Source organism: Entelurus aequoreus, linkage group LG10, assembly GCF_033978785.1.
Source record: "Entelurus aequoreus isolate RoL-2023_Sb linkage group LG10, RoL_Eaeq_v1.1, whole genome shotgun sequence".
Taxonomy (NCBI): Eukaryota; Metazoa; Chordata; class Actinopteri; order Syngnathiformes; family Syngnathidae; genus Entelurus; species Entelurus aequoreus.
The window spans coordinates 3,108,823-3,130,792 of NC_084740.1; the positions used below are offsets into that span (position 1 = coordinate 3,108,823).

Consider the following 21,970-nt stretch of genomic DNA (forward strand, 5'->3'; position numbering starts at 1 on the left):
CAGCTCTTGTGTCGTAGGGAATAAATATTCCGTTCATTTCAATAAATACCAGCATTTGTGGAGACTTGATCTTCTCATGCTGTAGCGGCCCCTCTTTTTTGCTCTCGTTTTCAGATAAATGCACCTTCTGCTGTGTCGGCCCCTGTAGTCCTCTTTGTTTGTGTGCCGCCATCCTCTGAGCTGTCAACATGCCGAGCACATGACAGTCAGATCCCTACGGAGCCAAATCAACTAACAGCAGGAGTCCTAAGCTGCAATTAAAGCTAATTGTGCCCATGTGATTAAACAATGAAGCAGAGGACCAACTTGAATGATTAACCCAAACAGGAAGTCACAAAAGCAATCAGGTTACTTCCAAATTAACAAAGCTTCCTGAGGAATGTTAATTACAAGAAAATAATAAATTACCATAGCAGCAGCATATGCATAAATTAACCCATTGGGGCATTCAAATTATTTATTTAGACACGCAAACTTACAACAAACGTGGCTACGTCTTGTGGGATTTGTGGCATTAGGAGGTCCACGTGCTCTGTTGAGACCCTTTGGTGCTCTGGTAGGTGATACACTCGGATTAGTGGACTTCTTCTGTAAAGGATCTGCTTGGTTTTGCATCTTTTTCTTTTGCAGCAACAGCTCCTGTTTACTTATGGCAGAATCCAAAAGCTAAGGGAAATGAACAGACAGCACAAATGTAATACCCATACACAGCATGGTAAACCTGAACAATCTAATCAAGTATAAGAGCTGTACCAAAAATAGATATAGATTATGCTCAGCTAGGTCAAAAATTAATGAATTAATAAAATCATTGGAAATGTGTACATTGTTGATACAGTTAATGCAGTTGATTTCATTAGGTTGTAAAAGTGTATACAATGTTGTACCAAATGTGTATTACTGCATCAAAACTTATCCTCAATGTACAAACCCCGTTTCCATATGAGTTGGGAAATGGTGTTAGATGTAAATATAAACGGAATACAATGATTTGCAAATCATTTTCAAGCCATATTCAGTTGAATATGCTACAAAGACAACATATTTGATGTTCAAACTCAAACTTTATTTTTTTTGCAAATAATAATTAACTTAGAATTTCATGGCTGCAACACGTGCCAAAGTAGTTGGGAAAGGGCATGTTCACCACTGTGTTACATGGCCTTTCCTTTTAACAACACTCAGTAAAGGTTTGGGAAGTGAGGAGACACATTTTTGAAGCTTCTCAGGTGGAATTATTTCCCATTCTTGCTTGATGTACAGCTTGAGTTGTTCAACAGTCCGGGGGTCTCCCTTGTGCTATTTTAGGCTTCATAATGTGCCACACATTTTCAATGTCTGGACTACAGGCAGGCCAGTCTAGTACCCGCACTCTTTTACTATGAAGCCACGTTGATGTAACACGTGGCTTGGTATTGTCTTGCTGAAATAAGCAGGGGCGTCCATGGTAACGTTGCTTGGATGGCAACATATGTTGCTCCAAAAGCTGTATGTACCTTTCAGCATTAATGGTGCCTTCACAGATGTGTAAGTTACCCATGTCTTGGCCACTAATACACCCCCATACCATCACACATGCTGCCTTTTACACTTTGCGCCTAGAACAATCCGGATGGTTCTTTTCCTCTTTGGTCCGGAGGACACGACGTCCATTTGCAAATCATTGTATTCCATTTATATTTACATCTAACACAATTTCCCAACTCATATGGAAACGGGGTTTGTATTTCATTTAGCTGTTGCATTAAAACTTGTTTTGTCCAAAAAATATAATTGGACTTTTGACTTCTATTATTCATGCAAATTCGTGAGCTTCCAGAACTTAAAGTTGCAACAGTTCTTTCTGACTTCCTGGTTCTGCAGGTCTTCTCCTCACCTCTAGTTTCTGCAAGATGCTGACAGCAGTCTTGGGCATTGCTGAACCCGACTCAACTTGGATCTTGGCTGAGCACAATGAGAGCTGGCAAATAAGCCTGCTCAGTTCTTTGCAATGAGACGGGAGCTGGCTCATGCACTGCTCTGAAAGCTGGAGAACAATAACCCGCAAAACCTTTAGAGTCCCACGATGAGCACTTGTAAGCCGCTGGATTGCTGTGGACTGCAGTGAAAATATTTAATTAGTTCACTTTTTTTTTTTTATCAATACCTTTGTCTATAAATGAGTCACAGAGAAGAACAATCATAAATGAATCGGATTCAATGCACCACAGTCACAATCACCATGACACAAGGTAGTTATAGTATTGGACTGACTAGTGCAGTTTAGTAAAGAAATCTAATGATGTCCTAGGGTTACATCTGAACATTTCCTAAAATGATTAATGAGTGCCCAAAAAGTGTTCTTCTTATCAACTAGATATGAGTTTATTTCGGTCATTTAATCAACCATTTTGTGTGATCAATTTAACAGCACAGATTATACATATTTAACAATCATACACATTTACACACAAAAATAAAAATAAGGACCAAAAAAAGAATAGGCTGGAGCCAAGGCTTATATTTGCCTATCCTATACATTCACTGAAAAGTAGATGGCCTAGAACAGGGGTCGGCAACCCAAAATGTTGAAAGAGCCATATTGGACCAAAAATACAAAAACAAATCTGTCTGGAGCCGCAAAAAATTAAAAGCCATATTACATACAGATAGTGTGTCATGAGATATAAATTGAATTAAGATGACTTAAAGGAAACTAAATGACCTCAAATATACCTACAAATGAGGCATAATGCTGCAATGTGTACATATAGCTAGCCTAAATAGCATGTTAGCATCGATTAGCTTGCAGTCATGCACTGACCAAATATGTCTGACTAACACTCCACACAAGTCAATAACATCAACAAAACTCACCTTTGTGCATTCACGCACAACGTTAAAAGTGTGGTGGACAGAATGAGACAGAAAAAGAAGTGGCATAAAACACGTCCTAGAAAGTCGGAGAAAGTTATACTTGTAAACAAACTACGGTGAGTTCAAGGACCGCCAAAATTAGTAGGACAAAACGGCGCTCGCCAAATACTCGAATCAGTGAAGCATGTTTAATATAAACAATGTGCTTTATAACAATTAGGGAGGTTTGCGTCATGTTTGTCCTCCTACGGAAACCATATTAAAACAAAAACTTTTTTTTTTCCTCATCTTTTTCCATTTTTCATACATTTTTAAAAAAGCTCCTGAGAGCCACTAGGGCGGCGCTAAAGAGCCGCATGCGGCTCTAGAGCCGCGGGTTGCCGACCCCTGGCCTAGAACATCAACGTTCAAAAAAATCAATGGGATGAAAGTAATTGTTACTATATTTTATAATTTTTCATTAATTCACCTTTCAAGGCTTTCTTAAACCTTAACAAAGAACTACATGTCTTCAACTCATCACTGAGCTTCTTCCACAATTTAACTCCTACAACTGTAATACATTTGTATTTTATATTCCTTCTTACTTTACATATTTCAAAAATCAATATCCCCTGTAAATGATAGTTTTCTCCTTTTAATTGAAAGAACCTAAGAATACAAGCTGGAAGGCTGTTGTATGAATGGTGAGTCCGATGCAATGAGACCACACAGTGCGAATGTTTCTTGCCTATCATCAGGGTGGATGTAAACACTGTAATATTTTAACAGACTTGGCACTCACGTACCTTTTTAGCATCCCACATGTCCTGGTTGTGCAACTTCTCCATGTGCTGCTGTGTCTCTCTAATCTAAAAAACAAATCCCATTGAATATAGAAATCATTATGAGGTCAAATGATCTCTTGAAAACACTAGTGAGCTACCTGTTGTTGAAGAGTGTAGATGCTACGTGCTGAGCGCACTGCTTGCTTCTGACAGCGGACCTCAAACTTTTTTTGTTCGTCGGGTTCCAACTGCTCCTTTGCTTTCCCTTGCATTATTCAAAACACATATGTGTAAACTTGCCAAAAAGGGGTTGGTAATAGTGGGCTTCTTCACCATGTAGCCTACCTCTCTCAGACAGTTTCCCCACTAACTGGATCATGGTTTCCAGCTCTTTGTCAAGCGTGTGCATCTCTTGGTTTAAGAGACCACGCTGGCCCACAGCCTCAGTTGGCCTCAGAACAGAATCTTGTGTCGAGGCCAACTTACAGGCTATGTGAGGCCTATTGGTGTGCTCTGCACTTTGCTTGGGAGTGCAGCCACCACTTAACCTAGATTCTCTAGCCTATAAAGAAAGAAGTCACAAAAGGGTACACTGTTAAACAACGACACAATTTACCAGAAGTAGCAATGTACATGTTCATTCTCCATTTATTCAACTAACCACTGAGTGGCCAGTGGGTCTGTGGACACAGGCAACCTCTTGATGTTGTCTTCTATTAACTCTACAAGATAGCAATAGCTGCATTTGAAGTTGAGTGGTCAGAATGAATGTGCTTTCAAATATTTGTTGCATTGTTCAGGTCTTGGTCTTATTTAACTATGGATTACAATGAAGTCATCAGTGGTAATAATGCTGACTTAAAGCTATGGTCAAATGCTTTCTGTTCATTGCTGATTTGTGCAATACACTTCAAATAAATGGCCATATAGTCAAAGACCCCTACCTTTTTCTTTCCACTTGATCATGTACTCCAAATTAATATAGAACTTCAAAAATAAATAAAGGCTCAGAGACATCTTCTTTCCCAGAGCTGTCACCATCTTGAACTCTAACTTATAATAAATAATTCACCCCTATACAATATCCTACCCTAATACCCTACTGTGCAATATTACCCTTCAAGTGCAACACGTCCGACACTGATTGTTATTACTTTATTACCCCGGTACTCTTGTTTTATTCTGTATATTGTACAGTATTTTGTGTATTGTTTTGTATATTGTACAGGATTGCTTATTGTTTTTATTGGATAATAGTCTGTTTATTTCAATTCTTATGTTTTATCTTTATTACTTCTTATGTGATTTGTTTTTATTCCATATTTGTTTCCACTACCGCACCTTAAATTGGAGTCCTTAATCTTGTTATATGCAAATATAATGACAATAAAGTCCATTCTATTCTATTCTTCTATTCTGTTGTACATACAATATATATATACCTGCTCAGTGGCCTAGTGGTTAGAGTGTCTGCCCTGAGACTGGAAGGTTGTGAGTTCAAACCCGGCCGAGTCATACCAAAGACTATAAAAATGGGAGCCATAACCTCCCTGCTTGGCACTCAGCATCAAGGGTTGGAATTGGGGGTAAAATCACCAAATGATTCCAGAGCGCGGCCACCGCTGCTGCTCACTGCTCCCCTCACCCCCCAGGGGGTGAACATGGGGATGGGTCAGACGCAGAGAATAATTTCACCACACCTAGTGTGTGTGTGAGACTATCGTTGGGACTTTAACTTTAACTTTTTTAATAAAGAGTTTTTCAATTGCTTAGGCTTAGTGGCCACATGCGTGGACAGCAGCTTTTAGCTCGTATTTCCAAAATGGTGTACACTACTGAATTGGGGTCTTATGGCCGCTTATGTGGACACTTATACTGCCATCTGGTGGTGTCAGAAGAGTATACCATACAATGGAATTTGGGAGAAAGAAAAAAAAAAAGAGTACAAATAAGAATTAGCATGTCACTAAACATGAAGTACACATTTGTGTACTTATGGACTAAGTACATCATATCAAAAGATGATTCTTAGTTTTTATTCTAATTAGGGTCCAATAAGCCCAAATAGCAAAGAGAAATAAAAATAGCATGTAAACAAACAGCTTGGGCCTTAAATGAAAATAACCGCTCCTCTTCAAATTCAATCTGCTTCCCTGCTTTGTGTTTGTAGTCAGGGTAAATAAACTAAGAAATGACAGCATTTACAGTATGTAAGACTGGAATGTATTGATAAATGAACTGCAAATGTACTGTACATTGAACTCTGGCTTCTGCTAGGGAAATTATATTTATCTTAGTTGGATTATTTGTGTGCAACTTCTACTCTGAAGATGGTAAAATGTGGTATTAAAAGAACTAAAGTTTTTTCAAAACCAATTGCCTGTATGCATGCGCTGTCTGAGTGTTTCAGCTCAGTGTGCAGAGTGAAGAACTCCTGTGTGTGGACATTCTGCTGGTGTGCAGCTTCTCTGTGCTTCTGGACCGTGTGCCTCACAGAAGAGGGCTGGCCACCAAACGCCATGAAAGGCTTCCTAGATGTGCCCTGTACTTTTACTCTCTCCTTTGGCTTTACATGGCTGGCTCTGTCCTATGTGAAAGAAAACGTATTTGTTCACCTTCTACCACTCATCCCGTTAACGGGGGAGCTGGAGCCTATCCCAGCTGAGAAACAGGGCACACCATGGACTGGACCTAGCTTGACCTGATCTACTAAACTTGTGCACTGAGGATTGTGTCTCGTAAATGAGATAAATGGAGAGTTCAGTCAAAGTGTCTGTCTTCATATAAAGTACAGGTCAAAAGTTTGGACACACCTTCTCTTCATTCAATGTGTTTTCTTTATTTTCATGACTATTTACATTGTAGATTGTCACATCAAAACTATGAATGAACACATGTGGAGTTATGTACCGTATTTTTTGGATTATAAGACGCTCCGGAGTATAAGTCGCACCGGCCGAAAATGCATAATAAAGAAGGAAAAAAACATATAAGTTGCATTTTTTGGGGGAAATGTATTTGATAAAATCCAACAGCAAGAATAGACATTTGAAAGGCAATTTAAAATGTCTGAAGAATAGTGAACAACAGGCTGAATAAGTGTACGTTATATGAGGCATAAATAACCAACTGCTATGTTAACGTAACATATTATGGTAAGAGTCATTCAAATAACTATAACATATAGAACATGCTATACGTTTACCAAACAATCTGTCACTCCTAATCGCTAAATCCCATGAAATCTTCTTCCTCTGTGTCGCTTCTAAACAACTCTGCCAACTCCAAAGGTAGACAAGATGTATTACGCTAATGTGTTAATAATTTCACACATAAATCGCTCCAGAGTATAAATCGCACCCCCGGCCAAACTATGAAAAAAACTGCGATTTATAATACGAAAACTACGGCACTTAACAAAAAAAGGTGAAATAACTGAAAACATGTTTTATATTCTAGTTTCTTCAAAATAGCCACCTTTTACTCTGATTACTGCTTTGCACACTCTTGGCATTCTCTGGATGAGCTTCAAGCACACCTGTGAAGTGAAAACCATTTCAGGTGACTACCTCTTGAAGCTCATGGAGAGAATGCCAAGAGTGTGCGACAAAGTAATCCGAGCAAAGGGTGGCTATGTTGAAGAAACTAGAATACAAAACATGTTTTCAGTTATTTCACCTTTTTTTGTTAAGTACATAACTCCACATGTGTTCATTCATAGTTTTCATGTGACAATCTACAATGTAAATAGTCATGAAAATAAAGAAAACACATTGAATGAGGAGAAGGTGTGTCCAAACTTCTGGCCTGTACTGTACATGCAGATTACTGGGAAGAAGGAGATGCAAATATTATTTCATCATATCAGTAGCTGTTTTGCATCTATATTCACCACATTTGCAAGGTACAGTACGTGCACACTAGCACAGTTAAACAAATGGCTGTGAGAAGGAGGCAATTGCGCTGTTGGACTGTCAGAAATATAAAAAAAGTAGAAATATTTGCAATGCAATTTTATAGCTGCTGGATGAGTTAAAGGAGCTGCTTGAAAAGTTCTAAAAGTTACACTAGCGTTCAAAAGTTTGTATTTTTGAAGGAAAAAGCACTGTACTTTTCAATGAAGATAACTTTAAACTAGTCTTAACTTGAAAGAAATACACTCTATACATTGCTAATGTGGTAAAGGACTATTCTAGCTGCAAATGTCTGCTTTTTGGTGCAATATCTACATAGGTGTATAGAGGCCCATTTCCAGCAACTATCACTCCAGTGTTCTAATGGTACAATGTGTTTGCTCATTGGCTCAGAAGGCTAATTGATGATTAGAAAACCCTTGTGCAATCATGTTCACACATCTGAAAACACTTTAGCTCGTTACAGAAGCTACAAAACTGACCTTCCTTGGAGCAGATTGAGTTTCTGGAGCATCACATTTTTGGGGTCAATTAAACGCTCAAAATGTCCCGAAAAAGAGAACTTTCATCTGAAACTCGACAGTCTATTCTTGTTCTTAGAAATGAAGGCTATTCCACAAAATTGTTTGGGTGACCCCAAACTTTTGAACGGTAGTGTATATTTTTTAAACCCCCCACCCCTCAAAAAAGAACCCCATAGTCTAGCTTATGATGACATTGGTGGTGTCTATGTTTTAAAGTCTTCATATTTTTCACAATTACGTTGAATAACAACTAGTCCAAGGAATGAGTGGCGACCAGGCTGTGGCTCACCACTGTCTGGTCCACACGTACAGTAAGGAGGGGATTCACATTGCCACATTTCTGGGTGGATCTCGTGTGAGAGGAAGGTGGGGGGGGTCAATCATTTTGCACTGCAGTCTGCTGAAAATGAAGAAAAGCACCACTCTAGATAGCAACTGATGCTGTGGTACAAGTTGGAATTGCCACAAAACACATTTTAAGATATTGGACACTCTACTGCCGTCTGGCGGCCAGAGTGGATAGTGCACCCCCGTAATTTGTACCGTTTAATGTGTCAGGTAGACCGCGACAAATGGGGCCATATTAATCCCCTTCCTACTGTACGCACAAGGAGCATGGGCTCACACACAAAAGCAGTCCAAAAGAAGCAACTGACAATTTGCAGCCATATTGTTGTCAGGATAGGCTACACATTCAATGATGGCTGAGATTAACTTTGCTAAATCTCGATCATTAAAAGTTCAAGTTGAAGTACCAATGATTGTCTCACACACACACAAAGCTGATGTGTTTGAGTGTGTTACTCCCAGGCAGAGTTTACACCATTACTTGCTAAAAACTGCAAAGAGGGCAGAGTATAAAGCTCTGGAAACTTAGCAGAAAAAGGTTGCCAAGAGGAGACTGGTGGCATCTTTTTTTTAATGGTCTTCTTTTTTCTTGTAGGAGAAAATGGATGGATGGATATAGTCTCAATAAAAAGAGGAATTAATAATAGCATCTCCGAATAAAAGTCTATCCTAATTTTTTTAATTTATTTTTTTAACGGCAGATCATTCCATCGCACCATCACAATTATTGCCGGGGTTGTTGGCACAACACCGGGACTCGCAGAGCGCAGTACCGCCTGAGGGATCCAAGTTGCGTAATATCATGGCTTACGTGCAGTGATTTCTCCAGATTCTCTGAACCTTTTGATGATATTACGGAGCGTAGATGGTGAAATCCCTCAATTCCTTGCAATAGCTGCTTGAGAAATGTTGTTCTTCAACAATTTGCTCAGGCATTTGTTGACAAAGTGGTGACCCTCGCCCCGTCCTTGTTTGTGAATGACTGAGCATTTCATGGAAGCTGCTTTTATACCCAATCATGGCACCCACCTGTTCCCAATTAGCCTGTTCACCTGTGGGATGTTCCAAATAAGTGTTTGATGAGCATTCCTCAACTTTCTCACTCTTTTTTGCCACTTGTGCCAGCTTTCTTGAAACATGCTGCAGGCATCAAATTCCAAGTGAGCTAATATTTGCAAAGAATAACCAAGTTTCTCAGTGTGAACATGAAATATCTTGTCTTTGCAGTCTATTCAATTGAATATAAGTTGAAAAGGATTTGTTGTATTCTCTTTTTATTTACCATTTACACAACGTGACAACTTCACTGCTTTTGGGGTTTGTACATGTTGTAAGTACATTCCTAATAACATATAATATTTACACATTTTTCTTAATTTCAAGCATATGGTGGGGCATTAATTTCACAAACGCATCACTACGTTCGCTTTTTCCTTCGAAACATCACTGATTACTACTCACTGCCGACATCATGACAGCTAACAAACACAGTAAAACATTACTTACTGTGCAATGTTTGCTCTCACTGATATGCCGACTCTTAGGATTATATATATATATATATATATATATATATATATATATATATATATGTATATATATATATATATATGTTATATTTAGATGAGGAATGACTCGTAATTAGAGATGTCCGATAATATCGGCCTACCGATATTATCGCCCGATAAATGCTTTAAAATGTAATATCGGAAATAATCGGTATCGTTTTTTTTATTATCGGTATCGGTTTTATTTATTTTATTTTTTAGGTTTATTTTTATTAAATCAACATAAAAAACACAAGATACACTTACAATTAGTGCACCAAGCCAAAAAACCTCCCTCCCCCATTTACACTCATTCACACAAAAGGGTTGTTTCTTTCTGTTATTAATATTCTGCTTCCTACATTATATATCAATATATATCAATACAGTCTGCAAGGGATACAGTCCGTAAGCACACATGATTGTGCGTGCTGCTGCTCCACTAATAGTACTAACCTTTAACACTTCATTTGACTCATTTTCATTCATTACTCGTTTCTATGTAACTGTTTTTATATTGTTTTACTTTCTTTTTTATTGAAGAAAATGTTTTTAATTCATTTATCTTATTTTATTTTATTAATTTTTTTAAAAAGGACCTTATCTTCACCATACCTGGTTGTCCAAATTAGGCATAATAATGTGTTAATTCCACCACTGTATATATCTGTATTGGTTGATATCGGTATGGGTAATTAAGAGTTGGACAATATCGGAATATCGGATATCGGCAAAAAAGCCATTATCGGACATCCCTACTCGTAATCCTTGCAAAGAAAAAATGGGTGTGGAACCAAGTCTTTTTTCGCCGTGTCTGGGTCCAAGTTGTCTGTCAAAAGTGTACCAACTTTTCAGATTATGTCTTTGTCCTTCTACTATTAAGGTGAGAGGCATTGTTTGTGATCTAGAATAAACTTTCACAAGCTCCAAGGCAATGAAGCAGCTCACCAGCTTATGATCTCAAAATAGCAGCACAAGCTACTTTGCTTTCTGTGCTCACTGTGCCGCTAAAATAGTTGTTTCTGTGTTTGTGCTTATAATAACAAAATGTTTAATACTTGGTTAATATTCAAGTGATAAAATGTAAATGGGGTATTGTTGGCGGTTTTGGATGGTTATTTATAGGGCTTTACGGGCGGAATGGAGGACCTCCCATTGACTTCGTTGTAAGCTGACTTTTATTTACGATTACAATGCATAAACAAAGAAAAACATATGTTTTCTTGTCTCTCGTAAAGATTGTGAATTATAGGCAACATGACAAAAAAACGTCCAGCGCACCGTCACAATTATTGCCGGGGTTCTTGGCGCAACACCGGGGGACTCACAGAGCGCACCTAAAAATATGTCACTTTGTCTTGGTCGCGCTTCTATTTAGTCCACAAAAGGTGAAGCAGACTGCAGGTGTAGTGGCGCGGTATAGCTCGGTTGGTAGAGCGGCCGTACCAGCAACTTGAGGGTTCCAGGTTCGATCCCCGCTTCCGCCATCCTAGTCACTGCCGTTGTGTCCTTGGGCAAGACACTTTACCCACATGCTCCCAGTGCCACCCACACTGCTTTAAATGTAACTTAGATATTGGCTTTCACAATGTAAAGTGCTTTGAGTCACCTGAGAAAAAGCGCTATATAAATGTAATTCACTTCACAGGTGTGTTTTTATAACAGGTGTGTTACATAATATGAGAAAATGGTTGGACAATGAGGCCACAAGGTGAGTGTCTCCATAGTGACAGCTGAAATCTTCATTCCAGTAGGGTGTTCTGCACCACTGTTATTAATTGTCTTAGTAGATCACCTGCAACACCTCCAATACGAGTATATGCATTTTTTTGTAATTGCAAAAGCTATTTAGTGCGTGTTATTTGGGATTTTAGTAGATCAGGCCCTTATTGTACTATGAACAATCTTCAATTAAGCCAACATGCTTGGAAACACACAGGTAAACAATACAACATACAGCCTGACACTATCATAATGCAGCAGTTGAAAGATATTGAATCATGTACCTTTTTTAGATTTTCCAGCTCATTTTGAAGCATGCGGATCTCCTTTCGTAAGACAACATGTTGGTTTGTGCCTCCCATTGGCCTAGAGACTGGATGTCTTGTTGTGGGTAGCAGAACAACGGGGCGCTTCTTGGTAGTGTGGACTGGATGTTTAGATCCGGGTCTTGTTTTAATCTCCTGTAAGAAATCAGAGGGTCATTTATGGAACAAAGTCACAGGTTTTAAACAATGTGTTAAACAACTACCTGGTGCAACGCCACGTCACTTTTGTTCAATATAGAAGCGTCTTGGGTAATGTTTACAGGAGATCTGTACATGGCATTGAATCGTTGTCGTCTCAGGTCTCTCTTGGCCAGATTTACAGCCGCTTGTAGCTTCTCCTCGGACAGACTGCTGAAGCTGAGCAAGCTCCTGATGCTGTCCGCCTTCTCCAGCTCCCCTGAGAGGGGAAGCAGCTTCTCGATCACAATGGGGCACGGTGGACCGACCACTGTGGCGCGGTTGCTGAGGCATGTGGGAACAGCTTCATTGAACAACAGCTGTATAAAGGGAGACATTTGTAAAATAATAATGATAATAATGAAGAAAATGTCAGTGTGATGCCTGGTAATGGAGTATCACAATAAATATAGGAACTGTAGTTGCGGTATCTCACAATAGAGAGTACACCCCTTTCATTTCAGCAACCATTTTATTACAATATAATCTAGGTGCAATACAATTTAAACTTGGAAGTACTAGTAGTCAGTGTACAGCTTGTAGAGCAGGCCTGGGCAATTATTTTGACTTGGGGGGCCAAAATATGTGTCTGGGGGTCAGTATATCTGATTTTTAGGAACACTAATACAAAACCTCACAATAATGTCTGATTGAAAGCTAAAAACGTTATCACAAACCACTTGAAAAAACGGAATGGAATTTTTAATTTTTTTTTACTGAATGAGAATGAACATGAAAATAAAGAATGTGGGCTTTACAACATTAACTATGAAGGATAAAACGCTGAATATTGACAACATATGAAGGTCACACCCCCTCTCCATCCACATTTTTTACAATCAAGCGAAACGCAACAAAAATGCAACAAACAGCGAAATATGAACATGAACCTACAATGTGATATATCACTAAACTTTACAACTTTGTTGTAAAAATCTCCTTCCGCGTCTGTCCCTGACACCCACATTTCACACTCTGGAAACACTCTGTGGAAACACTCCCCACCCACACTGCTTGGTACCTCGTCTGAGCTGACTTACATTACCTTAGTAACTAATTAGATGACCATAGTAACTAATTACGTTACCATAGTAACTAATTAGATTACCATAGTAACTAATTACATGACCATAGTAACTAATTACATGAGCATAGTAACTAGTATATCATGCAGATTCCAAGCATGTAAAGACTTAGTATAGTTGAAGACTTACAAAACATCAATCAATCAATCAATCAATGTATATTTATATAGCCCTAAATCACAATCGTCTCAAAGGGCTGTACAAGCCACAACGACATCCTCGGTACAGAGCCCACATACGGGCAAGGAAAATTCACCCCAGTGATGTGAGTGCACATCATAATGGCAGCTACACTTTACATCTTAAACATTTAAATAAATGATTTGGGAATGTCCGGCAGGCCAGATTGAAAAGCTTAACAGGCCGCATGTGGCCCCCGGGCCTTCATTTGCCCAGGTCTGATGTAGAGTGTAGTCTAAATTACATTTACCATGAATTGATTAACGTGGACCCCGACTTAAACAAGTTGAAAAACTTATTGGGGTGTTACCATTTAGTGGTCAATTGTACGGAATATGTACTGTACTGTGCAATCTACTAATAAAAGTTTCAATCAATCATTTAATCAAATCCAACTTTAATTTCTATAGTATTGTTTCTTGAGAAGATAAACATGTTTGTCACATTTGTACTTACAAGTAAACAAGTAAATGTTTCCTATGCACCTATTCAAGAGCTATGACAAGGCTATGTTAACTGGGAAGGACACCAGACGGCCGCCTTAGCTCAGTTCAAAACTCGGGAGAGACGAACATTTTTGGAGAACATTCCTAAAACACTTGAGCGTTCCTGTCGTATAAAAGGAACTTGGACCAGTGGAAACACATTAACATCCTGGCATTGACATCTTAAACTCCTGGTAGCCAGTATCCACTGTAGTGGACACTTGTTTTTTTTCCGTAACAGGGCTAGTTTCTTCTGAAATTCGTTAAAAAAATAAGACTCAAAACAAAAATACTGCTTCTGAAAATAAGAATAACAGTGGAGGGAGAAGTCCGCCTCCCTGATCTTGGCTTTCTGGAAATGATAAACATTTAGTTGAATAGCGCTGACCAATGATATTCATACAAGATTGTATCATACTTAAATGTTGGACTTTGAGACAGTAAATATGAACGATTTGAAATGTACGGCACTAATATCCGACAACATTCAACTATTGGGAATTATGACAACAGGACATCTGCTGATTGGAGTAAGCGTTGCTCTGTTTTGTCGACAAATTGGAAGTTGCTGGCAGTCCTCAAAGTAGCCCAAAGCTGCCACACATGATTGGAGGATGCGGCAAGAACCGTGGACACTTTGCAGCCTACCTTCATGCCCTGCAGTTTTTGAGGACCAGTCATAGACAAATTAGAGTGAAAAGCAAATTTTATTTTCACTCGCATACAAAACATTCTAACTTGGATTGTTTCCCTGGCGTCGAGACTCTCCCGAAGGACAGTGCGGCGAAGACACAACAAACTCCCTTCTTGTCTCTCATGGACACACACCTGTTGTTGTTGACTTTGGACTAGCAACTGCAAACATCAAGGCCGTGGAAAAGAGACACACTACGAGCTTACACACACACATGCAACCACAAAAATATACACCATACATACACACCCCACGCCCCCAACCCAACGCCCTTGACGCAAATCCCAAAGGGTGATGAAAGGATGGTCAGCGCCTGAGAGCTGCAGCCTACCTTCATGACCTCGCACTCCCTTCCCTCTGTTGCTAGATATCTGGAGATGTATGTTGTAATATGTATATGTGCTTTGCTATGGAGGTTTTTTCCCACTCCAGACTGGGCCCCCTTAGGAGCCCAGTCTAGATTCTATTTTTTTACTTATCCTTCCCCAGCATTTTACCTTTTTCCCATCTTTTACGGGGCGGGGCGCCTTGTGGCGACCCATCAGCGTTCCTGTTCTGTAACCCTGTACACTGTTTGTTTGTCTCATCTATAATTACTAAAGGAAAAAATTGAAATGTACAACACTATTATCTTGTGTGATGACTGTATTATGATGATAGTATATATCTGATAGTATATATCTGTATCATGAATCAATTTAAGTGGACCCCAACTTAAACAAGTTGAAAAACTTATTGGGGTGTTACCATTTAGTGGTCAATTGTACGGAATATGTACTTCACTGTGCAATCTACTAATAAAAGTTTCAATCAATCAATCAACATAATTACTAAAGCAAAATGAGCATATATATATATATATGTATATATATGTATATATATATGTATATATATATGTATATATATATTGATACATACATATATATATACATATATATATATATATATATTGATAGCTACATTTCAATAACAATGACAAAGGGGAATAAAAGACAGATGTATCAATTCTGCCTGCAGCAGACTGTTAACAAGACAACACAGAAAATGATAGTAGGCCATTGTTTACCTTAGTTTGGGACGCCCCAGTGGATAAAAAGCCGCCCTCACGAATGGGTGGACGTAGAACAACCCATTCCCCACTGTTAGTTTGTGGTCTAACAGACATCATGGTGCCACTTTTTAAACATTATGCACTCATTACAGCGACAATGAGCAAATTAGCCGCTAACTACGGAAGCGCTAACGTAGTAGCCTTTGTATTGAAGAGTGTCTTCATTAAACGACTCAAAAGCCCTTACCTACGTATTAAAAATAGACTGCATATACAACTGGTGGTATGTATATATTTTTAAACGCGACGTTTATATACAGTGTTTATATACAATGTTGTCCAAACTACTAGTCAATTTAAACCGTCGCCGCTATGACAACAACAAGTACGGAAAGCGACACAGTTCAAGTCTTAACAACTTCGCCTTTGCGCAACCTGTAATTTTGAATAAATCTAATAAATATGAAATGAATATTAATACAAATAAACATATTTTGGCATTGTAAAAATGTAATTATATTTCGAAAAAAAATATCGGTAATAAAAAATGAATCGTTTTTATACGTGGCGTCACAAACCGGAAGTGGGTGTGTCACGTGTCTCAAGGCTCCAGGCAGGAAAGCAGGAGCGCAGAACTTCCGCCGCGAGAACATTCTTCTTTCCTTCATTCTGACATTTTTAACTACTCGGTGCTCGTCTGGTTGAAGCATGGCGCGTTACGAAGAAATACATGTGCGTGGCTACGCCGAGTTCTGCCAGGCAGTGTCGGAGAGGAAGGGCAAAGACTTGTTTGCCTATTTCTGTGGCGATAAAGACGCAGAGGGGACGAGCTGGTGTCCAGATTGTGTGCGAGGTAACTTTGTCTTCTTGTCTCTTGACAAATAATATATCTAACCTATTTTTATGGACTTGCCTCTTTGTCATGTTAAATTCCTGTTATTCTGCTGTTATACAGTATATGCCTTCAGCTCTTATTTTGAAGGCGCTAAGAGCGGAAGTGGTGACTATGGATGATGTTTGATAAGAAATGATCGAGTTCGAGCCCATTATCGAATCCTCTTAAAGAACCGATTCCTTATCGATTCTCTTATCGAATCCAGATAGGTTGTTGTATATGGGAAAAAAAACACAATATTTGGTTTAACAAAAGCTCACTTTTATTTTATAAGAAAAAAATTAAGTAAATAAATAAATATTGACTGTTACCCCCCTAAAAAAATATATTGACTGTTGTTACCCAAAGTATATTGAGTGGGATTTTTCATAAAAACAAACATATACAGTAACACAAAAACAAGCTGTCTCTGTGATCACTATAGGTGTATAAATAATACTATAGTGTTAAATAAAATCAGTCCCTTGGGTACAAAACTGAAAATAATACAGCTCTCCAAAAAGTGCACTTCTGCTGCTATTGGAACATACTAACTACACACACAGGCAGACAGCTAACAAACAATCCAAGACGTCTAATAAAGTTCCAAAGCAGATTAATCCATTTCGGCTCTTTATTGTTGTTGATCTTGCTTTGTCTTTTCCTATCTTTACTTTTGTCTTGCACTGGACTGTTTTTTTGTTGTTTTTTTTAACTGAAATACACACAATGACAAATGTATAAACTATGTGATCCAATTAACATACTGAAATGTAATACACAATATGTAAATATTAGCTTCACACAAATATACAGTACTATCATCAAACAAACACTTCTGAGTGTTGAAACTATTTCGATGGTGGAAATACATGACTGGCAGCCATTTTAAGTCCTCAAAACATCCATTGAAACAGTGCACAAAAATCATTTTTCAATAGACATTTTAGTTTTAAATGTAATCACTTTTCCACCTTTGAGTTACATAAACAAGTTCAACAATTTACTTACAGACTTATCTTTTCCAAGGCTTGTAGGAGCTAACACAACTTGTCTACTTCTCAATTGTCTCATGAACTGGACTGACTCGCCAACCCGGAAGTGCCCAAACTAATGACGCGTAGTATTTTCATATCGCCACAAGGTGTCAGTAAAGGTCTACAATCAAATGGGCATAACATTGCCCATTTGGGATTCGTTCCCAGGGATTCGAATAAAGAACCAACTCTTTTTCTTTACTATAGTGGCCTCGTTAACGGGTACCGGTTCTCAAAAAGGGATTCAAGTCCGAGGACTCGGTTCTTTTCTTATCGAACAACCGGGAAAACCGGTTTCGAGCATCATCCCTAGTGGTGACACGTTGTGGTGGAGCGGAGTTTTGAAAAGAAGGTAAATAAAGTGGTCCTCGTGTAAAACTGGAGCCTCCGTGTTTGTTATTTAGTAGTTTCATACAGTATAGGCGACATATATAAACCCTCGGTTACATTGGTGGCAGCGGTGGGAGATCAAGGTCCCGCAAAAGAAAGACGTATAATCACGGTAAAGTTCGGAGAGTCAGTTAGCTTCATCTCAGTTAGCCGCAGCTAGCAACGTCTTGTCAGAAAGCATGAAGACTTCTTTCATCTTGCTGCGCTCTTCTGATTTATGTGGAATATGGGACAAGCGGTAGAAAATGGATGGATGGGATGTGGAATAAAGACGAGGACCACTTTATTTCCTTTCTTTTCAAAACTCCGCTCCACCACAACGTGTCACCACTTCCACTCTTAGCGCCTTCAAAATAAGAGCTGAAGGCATGTACTGTATAACAGTTTACAACAGGAAGTTAACATCAGAAAGAGGTAAGTCCATAAAAATAGGTGCGATATATTTCAGTTGTGTGGGTGTAGATGTCGGACGCACACAGCCTCGCCACTTGTAGGCACAGTTGTAGTTCTAGCAATGAATAATGCTCTTATTGTGTCTTTTTTTAGCCGAGCCCGTTTTAAAAGGAGAAATGGGTCACCTGCCCGAGGGCTCGGTCTTCATTTACTGTCAAGTGGGTGAAAGGAACTAGTGAGTATTTCATATTTATTACTCAAACTTTATAATCACATTTATTTAGGATATTTTCCTTCCAAATAAGTTAAGTTAAAGTTAAAGTACCACTGATAGTCACACACACACTAGGTGTGGTGAAATTACTCTCTGCATTTGACCCATCACCCTTGATCACACCCTGGGAGGAGAGGGGAGCAGTGAGCAGCAGCGGTGGCCGCACCCGGGAATCATTTTTGGTGCAAATCATTGTATTCTCTTTTTATTTACCATTTACACAACGTGACATCTTCACTGCTTTTGGCTTTTGTACATGTTGTAAGTACATTCCTAATAACATATAATATTTACACATTTTTCTTATTTCAAGCATATGGTGGGGCATTAATTTCACAAACGCATCACTACGTTCACTTTTTCCTTCGAAACATCACTGATTACTACTCACTGCCGTCATCATGACAGCTAACAAACACAGTAAAACATTACTTACTGTACAATGTTTGCTCTCACTGATATGCCGACTCTTAGGATTTTGTATATGTTATATTTAGATGAGGAATGACTTGTAATCCTTGCAAAGAAAAAATGGGTGTGGAACCAAGTCTTTTTTCGCCGTCTCTGGGTCCAAGTTGGCTGTCAAAGTGTACCAACTTTTCAGATTATATCTTTGTCCTTCTACTATTAAGGTGAGAGGCATTATTTATGATCTCGAATAAACTTTCACAAGCTCCAAGGCAAGGAAGCAGCTCACCATTTTATAATCTCAAAATAGCAGCACAAGCTAGTTAGCTTTCTGTGCGGCTAAAATAGTTGTTTCTGTGTTCACGCTTATTATAACCACATTTTTAATACTTGGTTAATATTCAAGTCACAAAATGTAAATGGAGTATTGTTGGTGGTTTTGGATGGTTATTTATAGGGCGGAATAGAGGACCTCCCATTGACTTCATTGTAAGATGACTTATTTAACTAAATTCTTGGGAATAATAATTGATCATAAATGATGTTGGAAACCGCGTATTGAATATATAAAGGGAAAAATATCCAAATCCATTGCTATTCTTTATAAAGTAAGACATGCTGAATAAGAAATATGTTATATTATTCTTTTATTTTTCCACATTTAACATATTGTGTTGAAGTTTGGGGAAATGTTTATAGAACAAACATAGACCCAATAATTAAAGTTCAAAAAGGGGTCTTTAGAATAATACACAAAGCGTGAACATACCAATCCATTATTTATAAGTTCTAATGTGTTAACATTTTCAGATATTGTGTTTTTAAAAACAATGGAAATGACGTTTGGAGTAAAGAACAACAGCCTTCTAGCTTGTATTCTTAGGTTCTTTCAATTATGAGGAAAAAACTTGAATTCATGGGGGATATTGATTTTGGAAGTATGTAAAGTAAGAAGGAATATGAAATATTTCAGTTGTAGGAGTTAAATAGTGGAAGAAGCTCAGTGATGACCTGAAGACATGTACGTCTTTGTTAAGCTTTAAGAAAGCCTTGAAAGGGGAAATAATGGAAAATGATCAAATATAGCAACAATTACTTTCATTCCATTGATTTTTTTAACGTTGATGTTCCAGGTCATCTAATTTTCAGTGACGGTATAGGATAGGCAAATATAAGCTTTGGCTTCAGCCTATTCCTTTTTTGGTCATTCTTTTTATTTTATTTTATTTTTCTGTGTAAATGTGTATGATTGTTAAATATGTATTATCTGTACTGTTAAACTGGTCACACAAAATGGTTGATTATATGACCGAAATAAACTTATTTAATTCATTCATTCATTCATTCATTTACGATTAGAATGTATAAAAAAAAGAAAAACACATGTTTTCTTGTCTCTCGTAAAGATTGTGAATTATAGGTAAGATTAGAAAAAAAAGTGCAGTTCCCCTTCAACAAAGCACTGTTTTTTTGTCTTCCTTTTGTCATCAATCAATAAAATCAGGTTAAAAAAAAGTTGGGACTGGCATTGCAATTGCAACAAATACATTGTAAGAAAATAAAGTACACAATAATGGCGACTTGTCCAGGAGGTAGAAAATGAATGGATGGATAATGTTATTCTCTAATATTAAGTAAATGATCATACTTTTTTTCTTGCAGGATTGAGAAAAAATGTATTTGTTTCCTATGAATGTGAGTGCATATATAAATGTGTTAATAAACACAATTACAAATTGTCCATGCAGTTGGAAGGATCCAAGTAATGACTTTAAGAGGACACTGAAGCTGACTGGGGTGCCCACCCTCCTGCGATATGGCACAGTAAGAATGTTGTTGTTGTTGTTGTTGTGCACAGCAGAATAGCATCCATTAGTCCTAAAGTAATAGACCTCATTATAATATTGTTCATCTGTTACTTTCCAGCCTCAGAAGCTGGTGGAGGAGGAATGCTTCAAAGCCGAGCTGATAAGGATGATGTTCACTGAAGACTGAAAGATCATGTGTTCATCAAGTTCATCCTAATAAGCCCAGAACATTTGCTTTGTGCACTCATTTCATCATTTTAAAACATTTCATCAACTATATGATCAAATATAAGCACTTCATTTTGTATTGTAATCTCATCTTTGATTCCTTGCACAAGCTTTAATAAAGTTGTTCTTGTACCTGCCATAGTTTGCAGTGAGCACTAGGTGGCGATATATCCTTGTGAGAGATTCAATTTAGTCTGGTTTGGTTATTTTAAAAGAAAATGCTGGTTAGTAATATTTTTCCAACTAAAGAAGTCTTTGAATAAATAAAGTCATTCAAATGGTGCTGCTTTAAAATCACATTTATATTACACACAAAATAATGCTTATTAAATGATTATTCATTACTTGATGTTTCTTAACTTCTATAATGGTAAAATGAAAATGCATCAATATCATTTGAGCATGATGCAGTACTTAAGGTAATAAAAGGTCAAATGAACCATATTAGACAAACTGTAATGATCCACAAGGGAAATTGTTCCACACAGCAGCTCAGTTACAAAGGATGGAAAGGACAATGCAAGTATAAAATAGACTAAAAATCTACCGTAGTAGCAATATAAAATATAACATGTAATATTTACATAATATATGATATATACTCATGTTTATATCATATATATAACAATTACCATGTACAATATCACAGTATATGTAACAGCTGCAGCATAAAATAGAGAGTATATTTTAAGACCATTTCAAAAACAATGTTTAAAACTAGAGGTAGCAAAATAACTACCGTATTTTTCGGACTATAAGTCGCAGTTTTTTTCATAGTTTGGCCGGGGGTGCAACTTATACTCAGGAGCGACTTATGTGTGAAATGATTAACACATTAGCGTAAAATATCAAATAATATTATTGATGTCATTCACGTAAGAG

At 37.9% G+C, this 21,970-nt stretch overlaps 2 protein-coding genes across 5 annotated transcripts in view; one reads left to right on the plus strand and one right to left on the minus strand.

Moving 5' to 3' along the window:
* kiaa0753 (KIAA0753 ortholog) overlaps window positions 1–16,089 on the minus strand; it is a 51,034-nt gene extending 34,945 nt beyond the window's left edge. For 3 of the 4 annotated variants that reach the window (XR_009827405.1, XM_062059837.1, XM_062059838.1), the window contains exons 1-9: window positions 15,692–16,089; window positions 12,208–12,501; window positions 11,963–12,139; window positions 3,969–4,185; window positions 3,782–3,888; window positions 3,645–3,707; window positions 1,877–2,098; window positions 480–666; window positions 50–180 (exon numbers count right to left, since the gene is read on the minus strand). Coding sequence is in view for 3 of the 4 variants with exons in the window: in XM_062059837.1 (XP_061915821.1) it covers window positions 50–180; window positions 480–666; window positions 1,877–2,098; window positions 3,645–3,707; window positions 3,782–3,888; window positions 3,969–4,185; window positions 11,963–12,139; window positions 12,208–12,501; window positions 15,692–15,793 (1,500 nt within the window). In the remaining variant the exon portion in view is untranslated. The remainder of the gene's footprint in view (window positions 1–49; window positions 181–479; window positions 667–1,876; window positions 2,099–3,644; window positions 3,708–3,781; window positions 3,889–3,968; window positions 4,186–11,962; window positions 12,140–12,207; window positions 12,502–15,691) is intronic. The other variant, XM_062059836.1, reaches the window with a different exon arrangement.
* A 180-nt stretch (window positions 16,090–16,269) lies between these two features.
* On the plus strand, window positions 16,270–21,225 carry txndc17 (thioredoxin domain containing 17). Its single transcript, XM_062061995.1, has 4 exons — window positions 16,270–16,529; window positions 18,524–18,605; window positions 20,801–20,876; window positions 20,979–21,225. The coding sequence occupies exons 1-4, from the start codon at window positions 16,385–16,387 to the stop codon at window positions 21,045–21,047; spliced, it is 372 nt and encodes a 123-aa protein (XP_061917979.1). The 5' UTR covers window positions 16,270–16,384; the 3' UTR covers window positions 21,048–21,225.
* Window positions 21,226–21,970: the final 745 nt, after the last annotated feature.

Bases quoted from the DNA above. Each gene is read 5' to 3' on its own strand.
- txndc17 (XM_062061995.1), top strand. From the start codon at position 16,385: ATGGCGCGTTACGAAGAAATACATGTGCGTGGCTACGCCGAGTTCTGC. The intron at 16,530-18,523 runs GTAACTTTGTCT...GTCTTTTTTTAG, and splicing joins GTGTCCAGATTGTGTGCGAG to CCGAGCCCGTTTTAAAAGGA. The intron at 20,877-20,978 runs GTAAGAATGTTG...GTTACTTTCCAG, and splicing joins CCCTCCTGCGATATGGCACA to CCTCAGAAGCTGGTGGAGGA.